This window comes from Arachis ipaensis, chromosome B6 (genome assembly GCF_059453495.1).
Source record: "Arachis ipaensis isolate K30076 ecotype BB chromosome B6, ASM5945349v1, whole genome shotgun sequence".
NCBI lineage: Eukaryota > Viridiplantae > Streptophyta > Magnoliopsida > Fabales > Fabaceae > Arachis > Arachis ipaensis.
Window position 1 is genome coordinate 146,028,538 of NC_142441.1, and position 27,975 is coordinate 146,056,512.

Consider the following 27,975-nt stretch of genomic DNA (forward strand, 5'->3'; position numbering starts at 1 on the left):
AAATTTTTCTAATATATTTTTTATTTTATAAATATATTGTAAATGTGCAAATCGGATTCAAGCATAAAGAATATAGATATTAGATTCGATCATAAAAAATGCAAATATTTAATGCAAATCAGATCGACCATACCAGATTTGATAAGCAAATTTTTTTAATAGAAAATAACATAATAATTAAATTGATACAAGGTTTTAAAGGATAAGGATATTGACTTACAATATACTATTTTCAAAGATTCTTAAAATATTTTGGATATAAATAAGACAGATAATAAAATTTAGTGCGATTGAGTGGTTAGTTCATTAATCTTCCTTTCTACATGTAATACTCTATTGGCCAATGATAAATTCTTAAGGATATGTAAGGAGTTCTAATTGTATATATAACAATCTGTTAATTTTTAAAATAAGTAAATATTGAAAAAAAATTATTTTGAAAACAAAGAAATTATATGGAAATTAACTATTTTTTCTTATTGAAAAATTATATAAAAAGAATACTTAGAAAGGTGGTTTAGCTTCATGATTTATTATATTTTTCATCATAAAATAAAGAATACTGATATATCATTCAAAGAAATGTGCTAACTATCTCAACAAAATATATGGCATTTAACATTCTTTTTCTGTTTGTCATCCACCTCCTTTGTCAACATCGATACCATCATCACCTATTGAGGCTGAACCCATAAGCATCCTTCCTCCTCTTTTTTTAACCGGTTGTGAAAGTCTTGTCTCCTAATCCTTTATCCTGCCCCCAGTTTCATATAATCCTTTGTAAGCATGATAATATCAACCTTGCATGCATAGTCATAAACTTGAGGTTCAATTGACTGAACAGCTTTTCACTCTATCAAAGCAGCACTACCATTTCCCCATCTCTCAACAGTGTAATATCAAAAGCCTTTTCACTCTATCAAAGCAGCACTACCTTTCTTCCCAAATAGAGAAAACTTCCCTAATACATTGACGAATACTTTTTTAACCTTTTATATGAGCATAGTAGCATGTATACACTTGATTTGGTTGTTGCAATAACATGTATTGAACACATGAAAAAAATAGTCACTTTTTACCTTAGAAATACTTTTGAGATGTTACAACAGATGATCTAATCAATACTTTTCTTTGAAACGCTGTACAATTAACACTTCACATAGCAAACATCTATCTATGAAACCAAATTGTTGAAAAAATTCAGCATACAGAAAATCGCCTAACTTTTCTTTTGGCTAAAACAGAATTCCTTTCAGTTTCATCTACAGGTTCTTTATTGATTCTGGTGTGCCAATACAAGTTATGCTAGTCTAAAGAAATCCTTCAATACTTCTTCCAGACCTAGCATTCTTGTATATGGTGAATGCTTCTTCCATTATTTTGGCCTGGGAGAGCAACTCTGCTCTCTTTCTTCCAGATGGATGAGTAGAGAGATAGTCCCTGAGTGCGGAGTCACCACCGGTGACTTTTCCCAACTTCTCATACACTGTGGGTGCTACCCGTGGATCATATCCGGCGGAAGCAATTAAGAGCAGGCCAATGTAATCGGCTTCCATTTCCATCCTGAAAACAGGATTTAGTTATAAAAAATTGAAGGAAGAAAAAGTGTCCACTTTAACAAAATATCTACCACGAGGAACAAGTACAAGCAGCATGTACATGATTATTCAAGTATAATACGAAATTTAAAACAACATTGACATGCTGATAGATGGGCACGCAATAATATCTCAAGGAAACTACAATTGAGGATGAATGAGAAAAGACATGTCAAAATTTGATTACTGTATCACAACACCACAGTTTCAAATGAATTATTAAATCCCATCTCACTCAAATTTTATTCAGAAAATATATTAACTATCATTCACTTAATTGAAATTATGGTAAATGAAATGGAGTTCTTATTTGCTTGGAACAATCAAAATCTTCTATGAACTAATATGTTATCTGGAATAAAGCACTAAAGCAATCCACAACAGCATTCTACACTATTTTGACAGTCATGACAAACATGATGTTAAGTAAAATGCAACAAGTGTAATCAAAGAACCACCCGCTGAAATTGACTTATTAGAAAGACATGAATGAAGTTATACCGTCGAGAGAATGGTAGCCTCAAGAAAAGAGAAGACATTGTGTTGACGATATCGGGGGTGACAAATTGATAAAGAATCAACTGCAGGATAGCAAACCACAAGTTCTTCGTCATACCTTCAGCGCTGTGTCGGGCCACAGCATGGCCAACCTAATTAAGAAGTAAAAACAGACAATAAGCATAGATATCTTTCAGACAAGTTAATAAAAGAACTCCTACAAATCTTAAACTGAAAAAAGAATTAGTTAAAGAAAGCACAATTATACCTCATGTCCAATTATAGTGGCAATCTCAGCATCACTTTTAAAATGCTCTAACAATCCGGTGAATACAACAATCTTACCACCAGGTAGGCAAAAGGCATTGACAACCTCCTCATTGACAACAAGCACCTCCCAATTCAATCCATCGAGATGCGAGGTAGCTGGCCCTTTCTCGTGGCCTTTCTTTCTACTTTGTTGAACCCAACTGTCATCAAGGATTTCATCTTCTTTGGGCCAACCACTTTCTGCCTTGCCATCAGCACTAGCATCAGTCAACGATTTCAAAGTCTCCTCAGTATGCCCTTCAAACCCTGTGACATGTGCTGATGCATAACCAACATCACTCCAAATTTGTTCCTTGCTCAACCCTCTCTGCAAGGCATCAATGATTTCCTTTGATATCATCCTTATCCTCACACTCTGAGGGTGTATAGGAGGCAAGATCTTTCCCTTGAAACTCGCCTTCAGTTTCTCAAATTCAGCCTCCCCAAGTTGCCTCTCCATGGCTTTAGATAACAAAATCCAGTGGGTTCTCTTGGTATATGGAATTGTTTCTAAATTCCCAAAATACATAGTTATCAATATCCCTGACCCAACCACCACAACAATGAATACATGTCTAGGATTCTCAAACCACTTCCTTGGCCCTCTAGGCCTGAAATGATGCACATTGTAGGGATCCACATAATAGAACCTCCTACCCCCAACATTAAACCGGTTGTGCAAGTTCCTATTAAATCCACCACCCCATGTGACTACCCTAGTAGGAATTGAAGAAAAAGACTTGAACCCATTGGCATTCGACACCTTAGAACCCGAATCCAAATACCTAGATTGGAATATCCTCGAACCACGTTGGAAATTTTTATTTTGGGGAAGAACCTTTGAAGCCAAGGTCCGAAAACAATCAAGAGCAACCTTTCCCTTTCTATAAGAACCCATGATAAATTCACAGGGATTACAAAAAGGCCTATAAATGGAAAACTTCAGAATTTATGTAGGTGAAATGAATTAAAGAGAAAAACTAAAAGAACATGAATGAAGTAGTAGAAAAGGCTTCGAATGACGATTATTACAAACAACCCTGCAACAGAGAGAGAAATGAAGGCCGAGTTAGATAAGAGCATGAAACATTAAGCTACTTAACTCGATTTTTATTAATCCCCGTCAAAATCAAAATCTAATTTTTAAAGTTCAATTGTAAAGAAGATAGAATCTTTACAACTAGCCTGGCATGAACTCAATGAATCATGCAACACAAGCAGAGAAGAAGGTAGGTTGCTATATATAACATGGAATCAGCAATGAATAAATAAATTGAATAATGATAATCAAACCAATAGAAATGAAGAGCAACTCACCAAAGGAGAGGGTTAAGGTTCGAAGGCGAAGAGGGAGACGCAAACAATCGAAAAGAAGAGAGCATCTGAGAATGAGAGAGAAGAGAAAGAAATAGGGACCGAGAAAGAACGAGAAGAAACGGAAAGGAATGGGGGACGGGATTAGCGTGATTATTGAGACATAACCCAATTCCCGTTCACTGTACTAAAATATTTTCCGAATAAATAATCACTCTACCAAATCAATTTGATTATTGTGCCAAAACTTTGATCAAGTAAATCACCGTTTATTTTCCGTGCACCAAAGATTATTAAAAATTATTAAAATTTATTATTTTTAGTTATTATTTTATTATTAATTTTTAGTTTAATTTTTTTAGTTTAATAATCCAATAATATACTTTATCTCATATATTTAAATATTGATGATTGACTAATAACCAAAATTAATAAAATTTTGATGATCTTTTAATAAAAAATAATAATATTTGAAAAAAAACAAAATATAATACTTTTATCTAGGGGTGTACATGGGTCGGGTCACACCAGATTTGGCTTAACTCAGATCTGACTCGAAATATAGACCGGTCCTAATTTTTAGACCCTAACCCGATTCTAGACCCGATAAAACCTACGCACCTTCGGGCCGGATGAAAATCGGGTGAAAACCGGGTCTTTAGCATGTAATAATTATCTAATCTCCAACTATTATTTCACAATTCACATAGTAAAATTCACTTAAAAAAATATAACAAGAATCAACCATTCTCTAAAATTAAAGCATAACCATAATCAATACTAATATTGTCTAATAACACCAAATATTTAAATCAATACAAATAATACAATATTATGCATTAGTCTAAAGTCTTATGCATTTAAACATAAAATATTAACTTATAATCTTATAATGACTAATAACACAAAATATTATGGTTTACAATATTTAAATTCCACATAACAATAACTATCATCCATCATTAATAACACAAAATATTAATTGTGTATGATGACGGGGCCACCGGGCCGAGTTCGGGCGGCCCGAGCTATGGCCCGGACCCGATCCGAAATAATGACCGGGTCTATTTTTAAGACTCTTACCCGACCCTAAACCCGATGAAATCACACTAAATTAACCCCTAAAATGTTCGAGACCGGACCGAGTCTTCGAGTCGGGCTGGGCCATGTATACCCCTACTTTTATCACCCAAAATTTGTTTTCTTTTTTTAAGAGGATGAGCACAGATCAAGTGGGCTCATCCCAATCTGGCCCAGATTATGAGTTCATTTTTGGTTATTTAACATTATATATACTACTTTGGACAAAAAAACGTTATATATAATTATATATTAGTATAATCTGTTGTTCACCAAAAATATATTAGTATAATCTACTCTTATTTATTGAGTTAATACTCAAATTGGCCCCTGAAATTTGACCCCAACTTAATTTAGCCCTCAAGATTTCAATTGACTCTAATTGTACCCGAAAATTTTGCCTCGAGCCTCAATTTGGCCCTTCCGGCGTTTTTCGTCACCGGAGAGCTGACTTGGCAATTTTGGTAGACACCTGGCACCCTAGCAGTTAGATGACGTGGCAAAATATTTGAAGGATTCATTTTAACCCCTAAAAATTTCAAATAAAACCTAGAAGTTCCAATTTTTCCAAATCGAAGAGTGTCTCCAAGAGGTGAGAAGAATGTTGCGAAGCAGCAGCCAAAGCTCAGGTAGCTCTAGTAGAGCTCGTTCGCATGGTGGCTGGGTGAAAAACACACATTGTGACAGAGGTGGGAAGGTTCCGCATTGGTGCAGTTGTGGGTTGCGTCCTATTCTTCGGTGGTCTGGGACGGACTCCAATCCAGAAAGACCATTCTATGGATGCTCTAACTATAATGTGAGTTGGTTGAATTATTGCAAGTTGATTGTGTGTCTTATTTCTCAAATGCTTGTTGATTTTGTAACTGTTTTTCCTCTCAATTTTTTTTTGGATTTTTTGTGTTGTAGACTACCGGTAAGAGATGGTGTGGCTTTTTTAAATGGGCAGATGTTGAAGAAGAAGAAGCCATAGTTGGAAGAAATGAAAGTTCAGTTAGTGAAGATCATTGAAAAATATCTCTGGGATGGAAAATTAGTGCAGTTGAAGCTGAAATTAGAATATTAAAAATGTGGAATATTATGTTGTCTGTGTTTGTTATTATTTTTGGAATTGTGATTGTAACTTGTGGATTAGGTGGGATGAAATATATGTAACTGTATATCAGTTATGTGAATGAAGCATTGTTATGTATTTAATGAGAAAATAGAAATGAAATTTTATGTTCTCTTTGCTAATGATATATCCTGTAAAAATTCTTTAAAACTGAGATTATATATGAAGCTGCTATAAGTCTGTATATGAAGACAAGATCAGGAGCTGGCTCTAATAACTATATATGTAGTATGCACTTCTATTAGTGAATAAATTTAAGTGTATAGTTCATTTGTAAAAAAAGATATAAATAGATGAGATGTTTTGACAAAAGAAAATCTAATAGAACCTTGTGTGGTTCTTGCACTTGACAGAAGACCCAAAAATAAGTAATTCATTAAGTAATTCATAGTCATTAATCATTGTCAATATCACAGCATTAGCAATAGCAGTATCTGTATCATACCTTAGATACCCTAGATAACATAGTTTCAAATATCCTAAACCAAAACAGATTACTCTACATAACATAGTAACAAAATATCAAAAGAGCATAATTTGATCAAATGCTCTCTACAAAATATGTTCTACACAACTTCCAGTCAATATTGCAAAGCGTTTTCTATTTTGTTGTTGGTGGTTTGAAGCCTGGGGTGGGAACAAATGTCATAAACTCTACCAAGCATGCAGCTATCCCAGAACTTGTTCCTTGCATTGGGTCCACATTGAAAGTTGTTTTCCTCTTAGATTGCAACTTGTGAGGCCTTGTCACCTGTTGTGGAGGTGGAGTTGGGTCTGATGGAGGGACCTAGTAAAATTGTGAACAGAAATAGTGACCAATACAACCCAATAAAAACCAATCAATATGTTATCAAATAGTATCAATCAGTTAGATCTACCCAACATTTACTCGTGTATTATAAACCAATATAAACCAGTTAACAGTTAATCAAATATTAGAAACCAAACACTACCTGTTCTTGATTTTCCGGCTATGAGTAAGTGGGTTGGGTGAGTACAAACTCTGAAGAATTTGCATCAGCAACAGCTTGACCTGGTGCTAATGGAGCATTTTCATTAATCTCAGCAGCTTGGGTGTTAGTAGTAGCAACGTTTGCTGGATCTGTACCCTCTCCAGAGTTAGAACCTTTTTCTTTTGCAACAACAGCCGCTGCTGCATTAACAAGGGCACTAGCAAGGTCATCAGCTTTCCTATGAGCGCAACTCCTCTTTGTATGCCCTCTCGTACCACAGTAAGTACATGTGAATTCTTTGTATTTCTTCTTCAGCTTGGTTTCAGTTTTTGACTTCTTAACACTAGATGACTCTTCATCAGCATCCTTCTGTCTTTTTTGGGTTATTGGCCCTGGTTTTCGCTTCATTTTAGGTGCATAAGACCTATTTTGTTCACTTCTCTCCCAAAGATCTTGTCCTGGTATTGGATTGAGAGAGTGCTTGTAGGTATCTCTATAAGCTTCCATGGTCAGCCAATGATGACAAAAATCCCCAGCATTTCGATTTATCTTGGAGATGGCTGCACATGCATGGACACACGGCATGCCTACAAGGACAGATGTTATGAAACAGTATCCAACAATCTATTTAAATAGAGACTAATCACCAGAGACATAAAACATAGTGAAACAAATAAGAACACTTAAATGAATACAAACCAGTCACTATCTAATCTAAACTATGTTTAATTAAATGAATACAAACCAGTCACTATCTAATCTAAACTATGTTTAAGCAATTATTGGCTACCTCAGTACCTGTTATTCTTTGGGTTAGGTGTGGTCCCTTCGACAACGTTTTCTACACCAGTGGCATTGGGTGTTAGCTCTCTCAATTCAGGTGCTTATTCCTCTACCATGGGTTGGGAAACTCCATGCTCATAGTATATGTGCATTGTTCCCCTATTGTTCTTTGCATAGAAGCACATCTCTACTAGCTCTTTGTCATGACTTAGTGCTCGCTGTCCACTCTTCATAGATCTACCAGGAACAAGCCACCAACACTCAACCATGTTATCATAACCTAGAACCTTGTAGTAGTCTCTCAGTGAAAATACTTCTAATACGTCCTCATCCAGCCCAGTCAATTCATCAGTGTGAATGTGTGATCATTGTCATAAACCAAACTGTCATTTGATTTGGTGACAAAATTGCCTCTATGATGTACACAATCGTTATACGTTCATCCATCTATAAATAAGATTCAGGAGACAATGATTAAAAACAACATTAACTTCAATAAATTGACAACAACACTAATTTCAATTTGTCTCATGCAATCCTTAATCATGAAACATGAAAGAATAAAGCAAGTAAAATCAACAAAATTTGAATATACTTACATATATAATTGTTCCCATTTAAAGGGAATATTAAAAGTGATCATAAGTGATTAATGGGAGAAACTATTCAAATTAAAACATTAAGAAGAAAAGTTAAAGATACGGTATAATCCCCATTTACTCAAACTTCTTCAAATATTTTTTACCAAAATAGCACATTCTTCCATTTAACAAATTGATATGCAAAGATTTGAAGTCAACTAACGTTAATGAAGCACCTTCTAGGATAAACACAAGATTCATCCATAGAATTCACACATGCATATATTCAACCCTATTATTAATATAATCTACAATCTTATCAATATAATATAAGTTGACAATGGTGTTCAACTGAGTTTAAGAATTGTCCTATATTAACAATTTATGTGTTCTGTTATATTAGATGAAAATATGTAAACAAGCTCATTTTTTAATGTGATAAGGATCCGTAGAAAACTATGCCAGGATAAGGGAAGAAAGGAATATCTAGAACAAGACGAACATAATGAAAAAAATTAGCATAAACTCTGTTAACGAAACAATAATCAAAAGTTAAATACACTACAATGACTGGCCAAAATACAAAATCCTCAGTTCATGATTATCACTTAAACATTCATGGTGGTCATTGATGCATATAATGTTCAGCACAGAAAATATTTTATTTTTACAAGAAATTATCCAATCAACAATTAAATTAAAATGGGATATGAAGGAGTATAATTGTTATTTTAAAATGGAATATGAAGAATCAAAGACTACTCAAACGGATAAAGAATTGAACGATTCAGTTGATCACAGTCACACACATGCAAAAAAATTAAATCCTAACATACAAAAATTCTATCATCATCAACAACAATAATCAACCACATTCTCCCAAAGTTTCACTGATCAAGTAGTGTGAAAAAAATGAAAAACAACACACAACCAACATTTTGATAAAAACAGAGCACGATAGTTGAGAGCATCGATTTTGTTACTAACCTATTTTTCAAAAGATGACTCCCAAGTAATTAATCTTCACAATGGGAGTAGAAAGAAGTAAGAAAAGCTTCAAAGCTCCATTACTGTGACATCCATGGTGCTTCTCTGACGGAAAGGAAAACGAGAGGAAGTGGAGGAAGAGAAATGGTCAACTGAGTCTCACCTTTGGAGTGGTTAGTGTTTGGATTTTCATTTAACCCCTTCTTAAGGGATACGGCGTCGTTTCTAACAATTTCGGCACCAACAGTAAAACGGCGTCGTTTTGAGACTGCCAGGTGTCATTTAAATTTGTCAGGTCAACTCTCTGGTGACGGAAAACGCCGAAAGAGCCAAATTGAGGTTCGAGGCAAAATTTCAGGGTACAATTAGAGTCAATTGAAACCTTGAGGGCTAAATTGAGTCGGGGAGTCAAATTTTAGGGGCCAATTTGAGTATTAACTCCTTATTTGTTATGTTGCTTATGTATAAAATTATAAAAGTCAAATTAGTTTAGATAAGATAGGAGTCATAGGACGTGGAGTCCGGTGATCTACTCGGATTCAGAGTGATTGGAACCTGGAAAGAGTATTTTGGAAGCTACTCAAATTTCCAAGAGAGACCGATGCTAATTCATTCTAGGGGTATAGTTATTAGAATCAAATTGTTCAAGAGTATTGAATTTAGAATTGGTAGATATAAAATAATTAAAAGGTTAAAATTAAAATTTAAAATATATATTATTGTTGACACTTTAACAATAATCAAATTTCAATTCAATTTCTAAAACAGTAGTGCTAGGGAATTAGTACATTTGGTAATTTATACTCATTAATTAACTATTATTAATACTTTTAATAGTGTAAAATTATATCTAATAGTATGGAATTATAATAAAAAGTGCTGGCTCTCCTAAGACATTCTCTTCCTAAAAATAACATATATAAAAAATAGACATTAAATGCAAAGGACATACCCAATTACCCATGGTTGTTTATGTATTCCTTCACTTAATTTGAAGCATATAAACTCAATTACCACTCAAAAGTTATTATGTAAACAAGTACAGACTTTGATATAACAAAATTAAGAATGATATTAACTAAATAATCAAAAGGCATGGTGATATAAACAAGCAAAGAGACTTTTTTTTTTACTGGAAAGGGAGGAAATTCATTCAACGGGAACCAAAAGGTCCAGCAACGCCAAATTGAGTACATGAATAGGAGCATCCTCCATCCACAAAGAATTTGGATTGGCAGGTGCTAATTGTGCTAATTCATGAGCAATTTTGTTTCCACCTCTCTTTACATGATTGAAACTAACTGATCTAAAATTACTTACTAGATCTAGAGCATTAACAATGAAAATTCCAAAACAAGAGTCCAAATTACCTCTTTTTTTTGAGAGCATTCACAACCTCTATATTGTCACTCTCTAATGTAATATTAGTAAAACAACACTCCATTGCTAATTTTATACCAACAAAGACTGCATAAGCCTCTGCCTCTCGGGGTTCAAGTGGGTACGGTATGACCCATGAAGCTGCTGCCATTATTTGGCCCCAATTGTCTCTAACTACCACTCCCACACCACCATTAAAATTTCTGAAGATTGCAGCGTCAATATTAACTTTCAGGAGTCAGGACAGAGTCTGGTGGGCACTCCCAATTTTGCATTGATGGACGCTGCTGCTCATTCCCTCTTGTCCTCGTTTCCTCTCTGATCTGGGTTTGCTAAAATTCCTCAAAGAGTGATCTAGCTTTTCCCAATCCTCAAACACCATGGAGTTTCTCGCCTTCCACAATTGATTCAGCATGGTACGGAACAAAACAAACACTCCTTAATACGCTTCTCTTCCATAGAATTATGATCCGCAAGTTTGTAGTGGTCACTTCCAAACTTAGAAATTCAATGTTTCTTCTCTTATGATATCCACATACATTCACACACAACTTACTTACTTGATAGATAAATAAACATCACAAAGTTTTCCTCATTTCATTATCTAATAAATCTAGATATTGCCAATCTTGACCCAATCATCTTCCTACTTATCACTATTGATAAGCTCAAAACAATGCGCATAGCTGCTGCCAAAGTAAGCAACACACCTGAATAATTTCCCCTTGAACAGCTTTGCAGAACAATATCAGAACAATCCTTTCCATCAAAACTACCATGAGAGTTATTCATCTTCATAACATATTATCTAATCACTATAACTAATCATCAATTTATCTAAACCAATTAGCATCAATTTATCCAAAACTACATTAAAACTGAAAATACTAAGCATAAAACATTAATAGATATTAAAGAATAACTGAAAAAAAAAAAATCACCTACAGAAGCAGAAGTAGAAGTCGATTCAGAGGTGGAGCAGCTTCAGAGTTCGGAGCTTCAGCACAGCCACACCTAAATCAACTTCATCATTACAATTACAGCAAAATGACAAATTAATTAATTAGGTAAGAAGAATGTAAGAAGCTGTGAAGGATAGAGTGTGAACCACGGAAGACAGGGCCAGGGGGAAAACAGGGGAATGCAGCCAAGGACTCACCACAGCGGCTTGGCGACGGAACCGGCGAGAAGGAGGCGACGAAGCAAGAAGACGACGATGTCCGAACCAGAGGCGGCGATTGCTGGTTGCTTCTGTTTCTTCTCGACTGATCCGGCGACGACGAGACCAAGGAGGGCGGCGATACACGAACTACGGGGGAACGCCAGCGATTGTGATTTGTGAATGAAGACCAAGAAACTGGAAAATTGGGAGACTCTGTTTTGGACACGAGAAACTGGATGTCAAATTTTAGTCCTTTTAAATTTTAATATTTTTTGGAGATACGGATAATTAAAATTTTTAGAAATAAAAAATAAAATTTTTGTAATATCTTTTTTTAGAAATATTTTTATTCAATTTATTAAATTTTAAATTTATTTTTTAATTTTTATATTTATCTAAAATCAAACATAATTTAATATATTTTACATTTCATACAATATAAAAATTTAAACCAATTTTAGTCTTTTAATTTTATTTTTCAGTCTTAGTCTTCTTTTTAAATACAGTTTTAAAATTTTGAGATTAAATAATCTTGTTTATATTTTTTATTTTAAATAAATTTGTCTAAATCTAGATTTTAAAAATCGGCCAAGTTATTGGATTTCTATAAAAATCGATCAGATTAAGACAGATTCTACTAAATTTAATGTAAGAGCGATTTAAAAAATTGTTCGACTCAAATAGATAATCGAATAACTGACCAAATAACTTAGTTAAATCAGTTAAATCAAGTTAAGTTTAATTATTATATCTGAACTGAGTTTAATTATTATATTAAGAGACCTTCTATTTTTTTATTGTTTTTTTAATTTTATTTAATCACCAAAATTATTAAAAAAAATTGAAAAGATTACAATGGTAAATTTTAATAACTTATTTAATACTTCTTTCTTAAAAAATTATAAATATTTAACGACACTGAATGTTATTTGGATGTGTTTAAGCACATCTTGACATTTGCTTAAGCAACTCAGTGAAATAACCACTCTATTTTGGAAAAAAAAAAATATTTGTTTTATTTTTTTGTTTATTTATTTTATTTATTAAAAATCCGCTACCCGGAGGCGCCAACCGACCCGAACTCTCCCAGTCTCGCTCTCTCTTTCTCAGCTCTTTTTTTTATTATTTTCATCCAATCATCCCAAACCAAACCCCATTTCTTTCTCCAAAATCAGCATAATACGATTGACAAAAAATCGATTGCGCTGCTATTTCCAACCAAAAAGGATTAAATTTTTGTCCCCAGATTTGAAAAATAAAAAATGTCATCTTTCAGGTTTCCGTTACAATAATTTTCTGAAACCAAAACATGCCAATATTTTTATTTATACATTGGAGAACCAAACAATTCGAATATTTCATTGCTTTTTGTCCCCCCACTCCACCTCCATTTCTTTTCTTTATTAAAGTCCAGGAAATTCTCTGCTTTTTATTTATTTATTTATATTTTTATGTTTAATTTTTTTTTATTATTGTTATTGTGATTGCAGGGTATTAAATTCTCTTCGGCGATTCAGAATTTTAGCTGGAAAATCTCTTCTTTGACTTGTAAATGCAATTCTGTAGATACTTTCCACCTTGGTTTTGTCAAATTCTTGCGTATATGGGGTGAGTTCTATGCTCTTTTTTTCTGCTTCTATTTGTTTGGTAGATGGAAAAAACAAAAACCTCGATTTCCATTTGAATCTCGCATATACCGTTCTTGTTAATCTGAACTGAAATGCTTTTTCTTTTCTAATTTAATATAGAATTGTTATTTATTAGTATAGTTTCAGTCCTTTTAGCTATCTGTGCAAGTGAATAATCAGCCAAGTGAGTTTTTGAATTTTTGTGTTTAGGGTTTAGGGTAGGAAAGATCCAAAATCAGTAGTTATCTTAGTTGATGTGATGCTGTAGTTCTGGAATTTCAAGAGACTACAATCTATTAATTTGAAAGTTTTATTATTTTTCATATCAAATACCTTTCTAGGCAAGTTAAGGTCGTAATATTTTTTCTATAGTTTTGTTGTGTTTTTCTAATCATGTTTGGGAATCTTTGCTTGTACTTGCTTTGTTTCCAAGCAAGCATAATAAATAAGATGTAGTGAACAGGGTTAACCCTTGATAAGGCTTTATTGTTTGTCATTCTTTCATTGGATTCTTTGGAAGTTTTCCATTAAGATATATAGATAGATTTTGCTTCCTCTATAGGGTTTTATAGGGAGGTATGTATTCTAGATGTTGCTTTTTAGCACATTTTGGTGTATGCTCTGGGAAGAAACCGTGCTGGTCATTTTTACTGTTTTGTTGTGCCTGTTTTCGCGTTCTCTTGCTTTCTTCTATGGAAAAGTTAAAGCTCAAATGCAAGGGGGTTTTCTGTGTAAGTGAGAGTCGATTATATGCTAATTTTGATTTCAGGAAATTTATTGTTAAGGTAAATGGTGGATTTCTTTTTTCTTTTTAATTAATATGAGAAGAGTAGAAGGATTTAAGTGTCAAGAAACTTGAATAGTTCAGGTCCCTTAGGCTTGGTTTATCTCATTTATAATAGATTTAATTGATTTGTGTTTCGGTGTTTAAATTCAAGGTTTGGTAATTGGGTAATAAAAATTCGAATAAGTGGAGATTATGTTGTAAGTTTTGGGATACTTTACTGCATAACTTTCTATTACAAATACTTCTTATATGTGTATATCAATTACAACAATTGGATTTGTTAGATTTTTGTTGTATATGTTTATAAATTCCAGTGGTAATCTATGCACAAAATGATTTGTGCACGCGTGTTTAACTTTAGTTTCTTTTTTGCCATGGCATTATTCAACACTAATCAAAGTATGTACTGTTTAACCTTTAATGCATGGTTATAATCAAACAGATAATCTTCTGTAACTGAAATATGGATTGAATTGACTGATTCAAACAAATAAATTTTTTAATACCAATAGTTTGTATTTTTTTCAAACAAACTATAGTAGGCGAGTTGCATTTTCAAGAAGAATATTGAAGTTCCTAGTTCAAAACCTTAAAGAGAATAATTGTTAAGGAGGTCTCTTAGTTTTAATGGTGCATTTTAGAGGTTGTTCTCATAATAATGCATGTGGTATTAGCCTAGTCAATTGATTAATATCAAGAACGTTTAATTACTCTGTTGATTCCTATAGTTTTACTAAATTTTTAATTAGGTCCTTACAGTTTAATGATTGGCTCTCTATATTAGATAAAAGTTTTTAAATAGATCCTCTACTCTTTTAGAAAAAGCAATCTTAGAATATTCCACAATTCATCCTACATCAAACACGAAAAGAATATTCTAAGAATATTTCATTTTTTTTTTAACAAAAAACAGTTAGCAAGGACCTCATTGAAAATTTTTATCTAGTATAAGGATTCAACAAACTTACAAACAGACTAGGCAATTACATTTCTCTTTATTTTAGTTTCTGCTTAAGGGATACCTTTTCTGTGGATCTATTCGGAAGTGCTGCAAATATAGTGAAGCTATCATGCCAGGTTGTGTTATTCAATTTGAGTTGTAACTGGTACCTGCATTGCTGTATCATTAACATCATGTTCTAATTCAACACCGAAAAAACTAAGTATAGTTATTAGTTGGTGTTAATCATACTTTTGGTTGAATCTGCTTTGTAACAGAGCAGAGGTTGCCTTGGATGCTTCACAAAACCTTCAGTAACTATTCCAATGGATGAGCCATCTAAAGGACTAAGAACTCAAGGTCAAACAGTAAATAAAGACAACAGAACAGAAGATATCTGGAGCAGCAGCACTTTTGAAATGGATAATAGTGCTGCACAGTCCCAGAGAAGCATCTCATCGATCGTAATGTCAAATAATCCTTCTGATCCTCAAAGTAGTACCGGGAGTGAAATTGGTCCGGCTGAATTTGTCAACCATGGCAAGTTTTCATCTGTTGCTTCATTTGACAGTATTAACTATTAAACTTTTATCAAAGTATGCATATATTCTATTGGTACCCACTTTCTCTGTGAGAGCCTCATTTGAATTATCATACTGTCATGAGCGGCTATCATTTGCTTCATATTCCCCTTTTGAAAAAGACATTGAAAAACATAGTTTTTCCCATCTTTGTGTAGGAGTAAAAATTCTTGCTTCTATGTATGTAGTTCTTTATTTTTGTTTCATATGTTTTCCGATGTCTTATTTATATATTTTTTTATTTTTTCTAAACATATTCTTGCATATCAACCATACTAGTTATTTTTAATGACAAAGAAGTTTCACCTGTGCAGGTCTTCTTCTCTGGCATCAGATAAGACAGCAATGGGTTGGGAATAAAATCTCCGAGAGTCAGAAGGAAGTTCGAGAACCGAGAATAAGGTATATCTATATATTAGCTTCCTTAAGTGAGGAGTTAGTATTGGGCTGTAATATCAAACATCTTACAAAGGAAATGGTAGCATTCCCTATTTCCCTTTCATCCATATTCAAAGGGAGTTATGTTTGGTATCTTTGACTACTTGCTTCAAAGTATAATCTGCTAGTTTACATAAACTAGTGATCATTGTCCTCTTTGGGAACTAGTTTATGAATCCGTTTTTAAAAAATTTCATGGAAGAAGCACCCATCCATGCTGACAAGATTATTATTTTGTTGGGTATGCTTTAGCTGATAGCCATCTTTTTACCAAATGTCTCCTATCTATATGGTTGAAGTCTTAATTTAAGAGAATGCCCTTTGTATTTGTCAATATTTGTCAATTTAAAAGGGTTAAATTAATTTGTTTTGCTCTGTAAAATTGTGTTTTGTTCTTGTATTTGTGTTTCTGTTGGTCAAGGAAAATTAAAATGTCTGGCTTTGGTCCTTGCCTTTAGGTTCTCTTTGTTAAATGTTGGTGTGCTAGACGGATATCCAATTCTAGCATGCCGCATCTGGTTTGCCATGTCAGCATCTAACAGAGACAAACTAACTGCAAGGACCAAAACCGAAGATTCCTAATTTTTCTGAACTAAGACCAAAACAAAAATATTACAGAAAGTAAAATAGAAAAATCACAAATTTTGCAAGGACAAAAATTTGACTGTTGATCTCATGCATAAGCACTCTTGATATATGAAGAGACTGGTAAACAGACAGAAAGTTAGCATTCACTCCACGGTTACTCCTTTGAAGTTTATGTCAATCTCTAATTCTGAGTTTATTTTCCACAGTTCGAACGCCACCTACGACAACCTTCTCGGAAACAACAAACACTTTCCTCAACCAATCCCTCTGAGAGTAAGCACCTGCTGCTTCATCTATTTACATTCTTCTCTTACAGTATTAATTCAAAGTAAAGTGACTGCTTAAAGAACAAGGTTTTCATTTTGTGTCATATCCTTAATTGATTATTTTGGTGTCAGGAAATGGTTGACTTTCTTGTTGATATTTGGGAGCAAGAGGGTCTATATGACTGACCAAGGATCTTTTTTTTTAAAACAAGAGAATTGTTGTGAATGGTGTAACTGTTTGCAAGCTATTGTTACTCCCTTTATGAGGCTTCTATTCTAAATGAATTAGATTAAATTAATTTATAATGTCCATTGATTAAATTCCTACTGCAAATTATCTGGTTTCTCTTTTCTTGTAAATTTTTTCGAGCTTGAAATGACGATGATAGCATAGCAACGGTGCCAAGCAAAACCTGACTAGGTGAATATTTAGAAAGACAAATCATCGCCGAGTCATTGTATTTGTGTATTCACTTGTCGTATATTTAGAAGACGACGTGTATTTTTCCTGAGTACTCAAAAGTCAAATTACACAGTTTTGTCACTTGTGTATTTACGTAGTCACACATGTATACATTTATTATATTTAATATTTTTTAATTATTTTAGTAGTAATTAAAAAATATAAAATAAGAAACAAATTAAGAATGTAAATTAATGTTAAACTAGTTGAATTGATTTTATATTCTTTTTTAAATATTTTTGTATGGAAAAAACAAAAAAAAAACATCTAATTAGGAGAATTGATGAAATAGATGTTAAAGGTGTTAATTCTTCAAGAGCTAAATTAATAAGGTATAAATTTTATAGAGAAATTTAAAATTATCTACATTTTTATTGTTATTTGTTAGGTGTTTTTTTTGCCCATGATATTTTTTAGTTCGACATGTCAAGAACTAATTATTCGCTGTCTAAATTCCATTTAAGGGTGACCAAGGGATTGTTACATACACAAGACATAATTTGAACTTCTAATACTTACTTAAATGAATGAGTGTGTTGACTACTCGACCAATCAAGCTGTGTTCATTAGTCTATTTTTTACAACCACTCAACTCAATATGGCAGTTATCCTCAACAGCCTTTAGCTTGTTCTTCTTTAAACACAAACACAAACCATAAGGGGGGGTCGTGGGGACAAAACGGAAATGAAGCTGATCAAACTCTGCACAAATTGTCTAATACTTACCCTCCTGTGGACCAGTTTTACAAGCCCAAGCCCAATCCCAAGTCCTACACCATGGCCGGAGCAATTCCACGCGCTGCTGTACATGAACCTGAGCAGCACGCGGCTCCAACTGAGTGACCTGTGGTACGACTGGCCAAAGGGACGCAACGTGAACATATTCCAGAGACAGTTAAGTGATGTGTTGTACGACATCGAGTGGAACAATGGCACCACGTTCTACTACACTTTGGGGCCTAACGGAACCTGCAGGGTGGAGGATTTCGAGGTTGGGATTCCCAGGCCTGATTTCATGGTTGATGGTTCTGTTTATCTTGGAACCCAGGTCACTGATGGCATCCTTTGTAATGTTTGGGAGAAGATTGACTTCATTTGGTACTACGAGGATGTCCTTTCCAACATCCCTGTTCGCATGGATTTCTATGACGGTATGTGTTATTCATTCTTTTACTTTTCGTTACATTTTATTTTAGGACCAAGATAACATGCTACTATGCTAGACAATATCGACCATTAGTTAATTCAACTTCTAGATCACACATTTTAACCATTTGTGTTCAATTTAGTTCTGAAAGACCAAATTAATTAAAGATAAAAACTCAGATGCATTATCTTTATATCAAATTCGTAGTTAAAAAAAATTATTATTTATACATTATAATTAGTTACTAATATATTTATGTATAAATATATATATTATTTAATTTATTTTTAATATATATTTATATTTTAATATATATTTTATATTAATAACTGGGTTTGATAATTAATTTTAATATATATTTAGTATGGTTAAAAATAATTAAATATTAATTTAATAAATATATTAAATTATTTAATATTTTTAATTATTAATTTTATATAAAAAACAATGTAAATTTTTACTTTAATTATCGATCATGTCCCTTTTGTCTAAAAGTATGCCACGCAGATTACTAAAGAAACAATTAACTTAATTCATTTTTTAAAATGAAGAATTTAATCATTAATAAATTTTGAAGGACCAATTTTTATTGTTATTTTCAACTAGTAATAGATGATAGTTGAGACATTTTTTCTTAAACTAATTTGTTAAAGAACTGTGACTTAAAGGTGAAGCAACTCTCATCAATTTTAGTATGTAATCTTTAGATTAAAGAAAAGAGAAAGAAGGGAGAAAAAAACCATTATCAAAAAGTTTAAAATCGTCAGATTTATCGGTAAAATTTTTAAAAAAATCTAATGGTAATAATGTCATTGTCGGATGAAATTTTTTTTTTGGTGACATCGTTGGATGAAATTTGACAATGTAAATATTGCCGGTAATTATTTATTGGCGAATTTTAAGAATCCAAAGCTAATTATTGTTGGAATTTTTTTACAATAATTTCTTTTAAGATGACCATTTTTATTCATTACTATTGTTAGACAAAATTTGACGTTAAATTTGGTGCCATTTAAAATTTTTGTGCTTTAGTTATTGTCGATTTTTTTTTGAAATTTCGACGGTAATATTATGTAATAAAATAATACTAAAAAATAAATTAAAATACCGTTAAATTTATTCCATACAAAATTCAACGGTAATATTTTTCAATAAAAAAATTTTATTTAATATTTTTTAGCTATGATTATCAAAACTATAACTTGATAAAAACTAAATAATATTGTGATAACTAATATTCAAATTAAAAATTAATAAAAAATAAATATATTTAATTAAAATAAAAATTACAATATAATCCAAATGGATAATAATGTCAAACTACATAAAAAAACACTAAATCCTACGAGTCCTTGTAATTGTCGTCGTCCTCCTCCACCTGATGGTCTCGCTGTTGGTTCTGATGCGGCAGCACTATGAGTGCTAGTGTCCGTGCTAATGCAAGTGGAGATGAGGAGTCACCCCCCAACATCGTTGTCCCTGCGCGCATCTATTTATAGTAGACCGCCATCGGCTGCTGCATGCATCGTATGTGCCCCAGCTCCTATTTAAGCACATACCTCAAGGACCCCACTTCCGCATCCCAAGCATCCCTCTCTACTCTGCGTGCTAGGATATCATTGTACCTCTCCTCAGACAAATGGAGTTGGTGACTCTGATCCTATAGTGCTGGTGGCCAACGTGGAGGAAGCCTGAAGGTGGACATCCACTCTAAAGATGCAGTTCTTCTACGGCTCGGATATGGTCTGGTGCCACACGACATCAGGATCCATCACAAATATGTTCGAGGCATTGTCATCGTCTGCCGTATGCTAAGATTGCTGTGTCACGGACTCAAAGTTTTGGGTGTATAAATCCTAACACATTCAATGTGAATGTTAAGATAACTATAGATATGATAGTATGTTATATTACGTTTACCGATCTTCTCTCCCTGCTTGATCCCTCGGTGTCTTGCAAAATTTGCAAGCGGTGAGTTCTACATCCCTCTTATAATAAAATATGCAATCATTCGTGCAACAATCAATTTTTACCGAATTTACTCCTAGCTTCAAAGCAAGCTTCTTTGCCTCATAATGGTTATGAAGGATCCCAGAGGTTCCAACTAGTACTAATTCATTACAAAGGATGGCTCACTTATTAAATGAATCTTGGTTGTGGTTGACTCGGACTTAATACTCATCATTCGGACATAGGCAACTAACTTAAAGTGAACACAACCATCAATTAGCAGTTGTACGGCAGACTCTAACAGATGATAAAATATAGCCGCATCCAGGTTATGCTATTTCTCGACACTTTCCGTATCTTGAACTCAAACTGTATTAAAGACCATCTCATTGCCTCTCTACTAGTTACCCTCCCAATTCACATCTTCCATATTTGCTTCTCTAACTAAGTTGGTTAACCTTTTTTGACCGACTCTCGTCCCAATTGGCAATAGGTACAGACCGATTGATTTCCTGCTCATCAACTTCTCTGTATTCAGTCCACACCCAATACCCATTCTTGAACCCATTACAATAAAGGTGCATGGTTATATCCAAAGCTTCTAGCCACTTGATCAGCCACCACTTATAACATGGATACCTAGATACCCATTGAGACCTATAAAATTTTATGTTGAACACATACGAAACAAATTGATCAACCCCTCAAAAAACTCAAGTTTTATTCCCCTCATTTGCCATTCTCCCTATCATACATCCAAAAGTGATGATTTAGAATCATTTTACTACAAACAACCTAGAAATTTAACAAACAATACAACTTAATTATTAATTTTTTTTAGGAATTTCGGCTATAATCAACGATCTCCACCAAATGTAATTTTTATCTTTTAAATACCAAATATATCCTAAATAATTTTAACGAAATTTCGGCAGAATTTTTTCTTAATTCATATATCTTCACAAAAAAATTTCTCAATTTTCATAGTTAAAATCATTGCAAGCATATATTAAAACAAACAACTACCACATCTTTTAAATTCTTTCAGAAATTTCAGCAAAGTTTTAGCTATAATTAACGACCTCCACCGAATGTAATTTTGAACTTTTTGAAACTAAACATGTCTTAAACAATTATAACAACAATTCGGCAGAATTTTTTCTTAATTCAAGAATCTTTACCACAAAAATTTCTCAGTTTTAATAATTTAAACAACTGCAAGCATATATTAAGCAAATAAACATTCAAGCAAATATAAAATTTTAGTCATTCTAGTGCGCACCCTTTATTACTCCATAATTTTTCAGCAAACAAGAGTTTCGAAAAAGTATCATAGGCAACCTTTCCCATTTTTGTTCTAAAACTTTATCCTAAAAAAGTTAGTCTAAGTAAAGCTTAAACAATTTAACATGTCTAGAAATAGAAAACAAATTTCAGTATAACACAAACAACCACCTATATAAGCAGCACGAACAATCTATGATAACACTACACAACATTCAAACCAAAAAAAAATCTTAAAACAGACACGAAGTTAGTAAAAATTAAAACCTAATAAACAAAATTAATAAAATTTTTAAAAATACTAATAAAAATTAATGAACCCAATTATTCTAAACTAATCCAATAAGTTGTCAACCGTAAATCTACATAATTAACTACTTAACATTAATTCAAAATCTTAGTTAACACTAAATTAACTTACTTTACCTAAATTTAACCCTAAATTATTCTAACTTCAACCGTAAACTAAATTTAACCTTATCTAATAACAATTTTAATAAAATTCTAAATTAACAAAAAAACACTAATTTATCTAAATAATTACTTTAATTTATAAATTTACCTAACCTAACCTTGTTTAATTTTTAATTATACTAAATTAGTCTAACAAACAATACAATATAACCCAAATCACACATCTCATAAAAAATTTAATAAAAAATTAATAAAAATTTTAATAAAATCCTAAATTAATAAAAAAATTAAAAACTAATTTATCTAATTAATTACTTTAATTTAAAACTAACCTAACCTAACCTTATTTAATTTTCAATTAGACTAATTAATCTAACAAACGATACATTAAAATCCTAACTACACATTTCATAAAAAATTAAATAAAAGTTATAATAATGCCTTAAAATAAAAAACTGTAAAAAGAAAAATTCAATGAAAATTTACCTATGGTTGAGTGGCGGCGCGGTGGTGGGGTGGTGTAGCAGTGAATGGGGGTAAAGAGTGGAATCTGTTTGAGTGAAATAGGATTTAGGATTTTTCTCTTTTGAAAAGGTAAAAAAATGGAGAAACTGGTCACCCTCTGGCGCGGTGGATCTCGGTGGCAATGATGGTGACGCAGTGGTGACTGCCAACGGCGACAGCACAGTGATAACGGGGGTGGAAACGTGGCGAGTTGTGATCGAAAACTCCCACAACAACGATGGCTACATTCTAGAATGCGGCGACAACCAAGGAAAGGCTGCGTTGAGGAGGGTTGCAGTGGCCATCAATGTTGGCGCAATCAAATTTTCGTTCCGTGCCAAAATTTACCATCGAATTTTGGGATGAGTGATTAAATCTGACGGTAATATTTTGGCCAAGCAAATTATTATAACAATTTTATGTAAAATTTGACGAAACTGTGTACCAAAATCGGACAGTAAATTTGATGATAAATTCAATGGTCATTAACAATTTTTTTGTAATGAACTAAAGAATATAAAAAATGAGTGGAAAACAAGGAGGAGGTTTCAGATAAAAGAAAAAAAAAGAAAAAGAGAGAAATGAAATCAATTTTGAAGAAAGAGAAAAAAAACATTGTGCATTAGCTTCTTAAAATGGAAATGAACCAACTAACTACTAACTACTAAGGTGTTGTCTAATATATACTTGTTTCGTCCTGAACGAGCCGAGGTGTGTGGCTTCTTGGACTGTTACTTTGTTCTTGAGCGGAGCTATACGTCGTCCAGGGACTGCGCTGTGAATAGACCTCGGCACTCTGAAACACGAAGGCGGGAGCACCTGCAAAAAGCACTCCAACGTTCAAGTAAGTGTGTGAGTTATAAGAAGTGAAAGTAATGAATTAGAGTGAGCTCTGTAACCTGTGTGTTCATGGACTATTTGGCTTGGCTTTATAGGCGAATGGTGTGTTAATTTCGGTCCGTTTGTTCTGATATTCTTGGTGAGTGCCGTTGATGGTATCTTTGACTTGCACAGAATCGTGATCAAGTTTGTGCCGTTAAACCCGGATTATTAGGTCGGTTACATTAGTGGTATAGTTGTCGAGTTTGTTGGGGTACACGTCATAGCCTCCAAGCTTGTCTGTCTCTGTGCTTTAAGTGGCAGGCAAGCTTTGTTCAACCGGGCTTTTCTTTGTTTTTTTGTTTGGGTTGGGTTTGGGTTGTTGGGCCTAGTTTGTTTCAGTGGTAAAAGGGAGTCAAGGGATTTTCTGTCTCGCTTGGCGTGCTGCGATTAATGCGTCTCTCCTGTGTTTTCCGGGTCGGAGACCGGCCTTCAGGGCATGTAGGTGGATAGCGGGGTCCAGATTGGGTATCTCCATGGTTGCTTCTGCAAATCTGGTTAGGTAGTCTTTCAAGCTTTCTTGGGGACCTTGGCGGATGGTGCCGAGATAATCTGATCCATGCACGTATATTCGTGCTGCCGCGAAGTAGTCGATGAAGGACTTTGCCAGTTCTTCAAAGGAAGAGATTGAACCTGCAGGTAATTTTGAAAACCAAAGCAGCGCAGCGCCGTCAAGGTAAGTAGGAAAAGCTCTGCAAAGTACAGGCTCATTGTTAGGGCCATTGAAAAACATCATAGACTGAAATTTCTTAATATGAGCCCATGGGTCACCAATCCCCTTATATGGCTCGAGCAAGGAAGGTAGTGTGAAGTTCTTTGGCATCTGGTAGTTGGTGATTTCCTCCGAGAATGGGTTATCTAAGGTCAGCTTCTCTTTTGGTGGGTTGACGCTTAGAAGGTCTGCGTTGCCTTTGGCTGGTCCTTTGGAACTGTTTTCCTCATGTTTACTGGCGTTGTTTTGGGTGGACAATTCAGCGAGTCTTCAAACTTCTGCTTGTAGCTCGGCCATCTGGGCTATAAGCTCAGCCTGAGTGAGTTGGTGAACTCCGTTATCGGCCATATTGAAAGGTTGAGAAACCATGCGCAAAAGAGAAACACAATGTGCAGTATATAAGAAATAATGGGGTAAGATTTACTCTCGGACCCCACGGTGGACGCCAAATGTTTCGTCCTGAACGAGCCGAGGTGTGTGGCTTCCTGGACTGTTACTTGGTTCCTGAGCGGAGCTATACGTCGTCCAGGGACTGCGCTGTGAATAGACCTCGGCACTCTGAAACACGAAGGCGGGAGCACCTGCAAAAAGCACTCCGACGCTCAAGTAAGTGTGTGAGTTATAAGAAGTGAAAGTAATGAATTAGAGTGAGCTCTATAACCTGTGTGTTCATGGACTATTTGGCTTGGATTTATAAGCGAATGGTGTGTTAGTTTCGGTCCGTTTGTTCCGATATTCTTGGTGAGTGCCGTTGATGGTATCTTTGACTTGCACAGAATCGTGATCAAGTTTGTGCCGTTAAACCCGAATTATTAGGTCTGTTACGTTAGTGGTATAGTTGCCGAGTTTGTTGGGGTACACGTCAATACTTATAATGCAATTATAAAACTTAGAGTAAATAGTCATTTTAGCACTCGTAAAATTGTAATTTTAACAAAATGATATTCAAAAAATATTAACGATAAAATGACCCCTAAAGAATATATTATATTTGATAAAATTATCCAAACGTTAAGTCAATGGTTAATTTATTAATAATTAATTTTTTTATAAAATTACAAATTTACCCCCTCTATTATCATAATCTCATCTCCATTATCCTCATTCCTCGGCCATCATCCTATATCACTGGCCTCACTCACTGGTATCACCATCATCATCACTACCAGCACTATTACACTCCACCCACTGCTGCTATCTCTCACCAACTCTAACCTCTATCGTGAAACATCAAACTCTTAACACATTTATCTCCGCATACACCTAAAATCATCATCAACAATAACATATTAAAATCATTGAGGAGAGGAGGTAGAAATAGAGATAGAGAAAACGATTGAGGAGATTGAAACAGAGATAGAGACACAAAGAGAGCATCAAAAAAGGAGACAAAGGAGAGAGAGATGTCGCCCCTTCATCGTGCTCCATCATCGAAAGGACACCTGCTTGTCATTGCCCCTCCAACACCAGTTCTCCTCCCCTCTCCCTCTCCAGTTCTCCTGTCATCGCCTTCTCCAGTTCTCCTGTCATCCCTTGCTCGAATCTGACGTCGCCGTCGAGAACCGACGCCGCTAGTCACTGCGACACCTAGCAACTTCCTCTAGACTCTGGATTATGGCGCCGCCAAAAACATCTAGCAACTCTTTCCTTCCTTTGAACACTCTAGTAAAGAAGAAAAAAATATATAAAACAAAAGAAGTAAAATCCCTAATTTCCATTCTTAGAAGTCAGAATTTATCTTTATCACATCTCACAAATTAGTTTGATTTGTGTGTAAGAGAGAGAGAGCGCGCGCGCTTGAGGAGGATGGAGTTGAGGCAGTGAAAAACTAAAAAACTGAATTGGTTATCATGATGGTAGTGGAAGTGGGGGTGACAAGAACAAAAAGAGGAGGTACTGTTACACATATTTGGAATAGGGATAGTGGGCGAATGAAGGGAGATAATAGTAAGTAGGGGTGGCAAAACGGGTCGAATCCGTCAAACTCGTTAAAAAGGGTGGGTTGGACTATGATTTGAAACCTGCCAAATAAAAAAAATCTGTCAAACTCACACCACCCAAATTTGCGAATTTTTGGCGGGTCAGGTTGGCCCGTCGGACCAAAGGCTTTTATTTTATTTTTTATTAAATACAAGAGCAATTATTGCTACAAAATTAATAATTATATAATTTTCAAATACTTTTTTTGTTTTTATTCTTCTTTTAGTTATTAACTTTATTTATTTTATTTTACAATTTTGTATATATATTCAAATTATGTGACTTATTTTTTAAAATAAAGATGGTTCTATTGACAAATATTATTTTAAACAATTTTATTGAAGTTAAAAATTAAAAAAAAATAGTAAAAAATCATATTATAATTTGACTATTTTTTATTTGTATTTAAAATTTTAATTATTTTTTAATTAATTTTAATAAATTTTATTTTTCAAAAAAAAAATCAAACGGGCTAATCCGCCGGCTCGCCAATCCGCCATAAAGCAGGCGCGGACTAGCATTTTGAACCTATTTTAATTGGCTGGGCGGGCCGGCCTGTCCCGTTTGTGGCGTGGGCCTAGGCGGAGAGGGGCGGTTTAGGCGGACCGGCTCGCCACCCCTAATGCTAATAGTAAGTAATGGTGATCGAAGAATGTATGGATAAATTTGTAATTTTATAAGAAAAGATAAAGATAAATTAATATTTTTATGTAAATTTTACCAATTGACTAAATAAATTAATCATTGACTTAACGTTTGAATCAGTTTGTCGCAAAAAATATAATTTTTGAAAAAAAAATTCTCAAAAGTGACAATGTTAGTAAAATAATAAGGTGGTACTTTAATTACTTTTGAATTTGTAATATTTATTATTTGTAAGTTTTACTATTTTAATTTTCAAAGGTGATTAATAGTATATTTTTTCTAAAGTGACTATACTTTTAGAGAAAATCGGATCCATTTTTAAAGGTTATTTACTTATTTTATTATTAATATTTTTTAGATATCATTTTGTCAATCAAAATTTTTGGATGTTAAAATAATTATTTACTCTAAAGTTTATTTGATGCATAAGTTATGGGTCAAAACTCTAACAAACTAACAAACTAGCTCAACTAACTTAATTTATCATAATTGACTCTCAACTAAGTGTGCAGTAGCTACTAGCTATTAATCATGTAACATAATGAATACAATATATATTAAGATTTTAAGTATTATCTTTATATTAAGAATATTTCCATGATAATAAAATGAGCCTAGTTATAATTGGCGGTGTTGACGTCGTTTTTCAGGAATATCGATACACGTGATGACGTTTGAGGTTGGTGCTGTTTTGCCGGATTCATCGGTGACCCAGGCACCCGTGTATTGTTTCAATCAAGGCCTGCAGGCATCTCCGCTATAGCTAGTACATGCACGGTGCCAACACGTGATATTCACTATCATGCGTTGCTGTTTTTTCTTCTAATGATTTTATATTGTATGTCAATGCTGTTTCTTTTTTCTAAAATATAAATAAGAGGTAAAAAAAAATGGTAGGAACTCATGTCAAGTCGACTTCACATGAAATTGATACTTGAAAATTATTGGATGAAAATTTAGTCAAATCAGTCAAATCATCTAACAGTTTTTAAATATCAACTTTACGTGAAGTC

At 33.7% G+C, this 27,975-nt stretch overlaps 3 protein-coding genes and 1 long non-coding RNA gene across 7 annotated transcripts; 2 read left to right on the forward strand and 2 right to left on the reverse strand.

Annotated features, from left to right (window-relative positions):
• Window positions 1–1,047: 1,047 nt before the first annotated feature.
• Window positions 1,048–3,990, reverse strand: LOC107605353 (Peptidase family M48 family protein). Its single transcript, XM_016307212.3, has 4 exons — window positions 3,723–3,990; window positions 2,365–3,445; window positions 2,100–2,248; window positions 1,048–1,563 (listed from the first exon to the last, which is right to left on the reverse strand). Exons 2-4 carry the CDS (start codon window positions 3,301–3,303, stop codon window positions 1,311–1,313), a joined length of 1,341 nt encoding a protein of 446 aa, XP_016162698.1. The 5' UTR covers window positions 3,304–3,445; window positions 3,723–3,990; the 3' UTR covers window positions 1,048–1,310.
• A 6,410-nt stretch (window positions 3,991–10,400) lies between these two features.
• Window positions 10,401–11,998, reverse strand: LOC107605354 (uncharacterized). Its single transcript, XR_001612503.3, has 2 exons — window positions 11,754–11,998; window positions 10,401–11,617 (listed from the first exon to the last, which is right to left on the reverse strand). It is a non-coding gene; the product is annotated as an uncharacterized LOC107605354 (long non-coding RNA).
• An 818-nt stretch (window positions 11,999–12,816) lies between these two features.
• LOC107605355 (uncharacterized) lies at window positions 12,817–17,283 on the forward strand. 4 transcript variants are annotated; one of them, XM_016307217.3, is made up of 6 exons: window positions 12,817–13,032; window positions 13,247–13,364; window positions 15,390–15,651; window positions 16,007–16,094; window positions 16,925–16,991; window positions 17,117–17,283. In XM_016307217.3, exons 3-6 carry the CDS (start codon window positions 15,438–15,440, stop codon window positions 17,168–17,170), a joined length of 423 nt encoding a protein of 140 aa, XP_016162703.1. In that variant the 5' UTR covers window positions 12,817–13,032; window positions 13,247–13,364; window positions 15,390–15,437; the 3' UTR covers window positions 17,171–17,283. The 4 variants fall into 4 exon arrangements, with proteins under 4 accessions (XP_016162703.1, XP_016162700.1, XP_088345369.1 ...); XM_016307214.3 differs by having other exon boundaries at window positions 12,896–13,032; window positions 15,395–15,651; XM_088489243.1 differs by having other exon boundaries at window positions 12,906–13,364.
• Window positions 17,284–18,043: 760 nt separating this feature from the next.
• LOC107605357 (uncharacterized protein At4g14100) lies at window positions 18,044–27,930 on the forward strand. The gene is made up of 2 exons (XM_016307218.3): window positions 18,044–18,598; window positions 27,613–27,930. Exons 1-2 carry the CDS (start codon window positions 18,133–18,135, stop codon window positions 27,723–27,725), a joined length of 579 nt encoding a protein of 192 aa, XP_016162704.1. The 5' UTR covers window positions 18,044–18,132; the 3' UTR covers window positions 27,726–27,930.
• The last annotated feature ends 45 nt before the right edge of the window (window positions 27,931–27,975 follow it).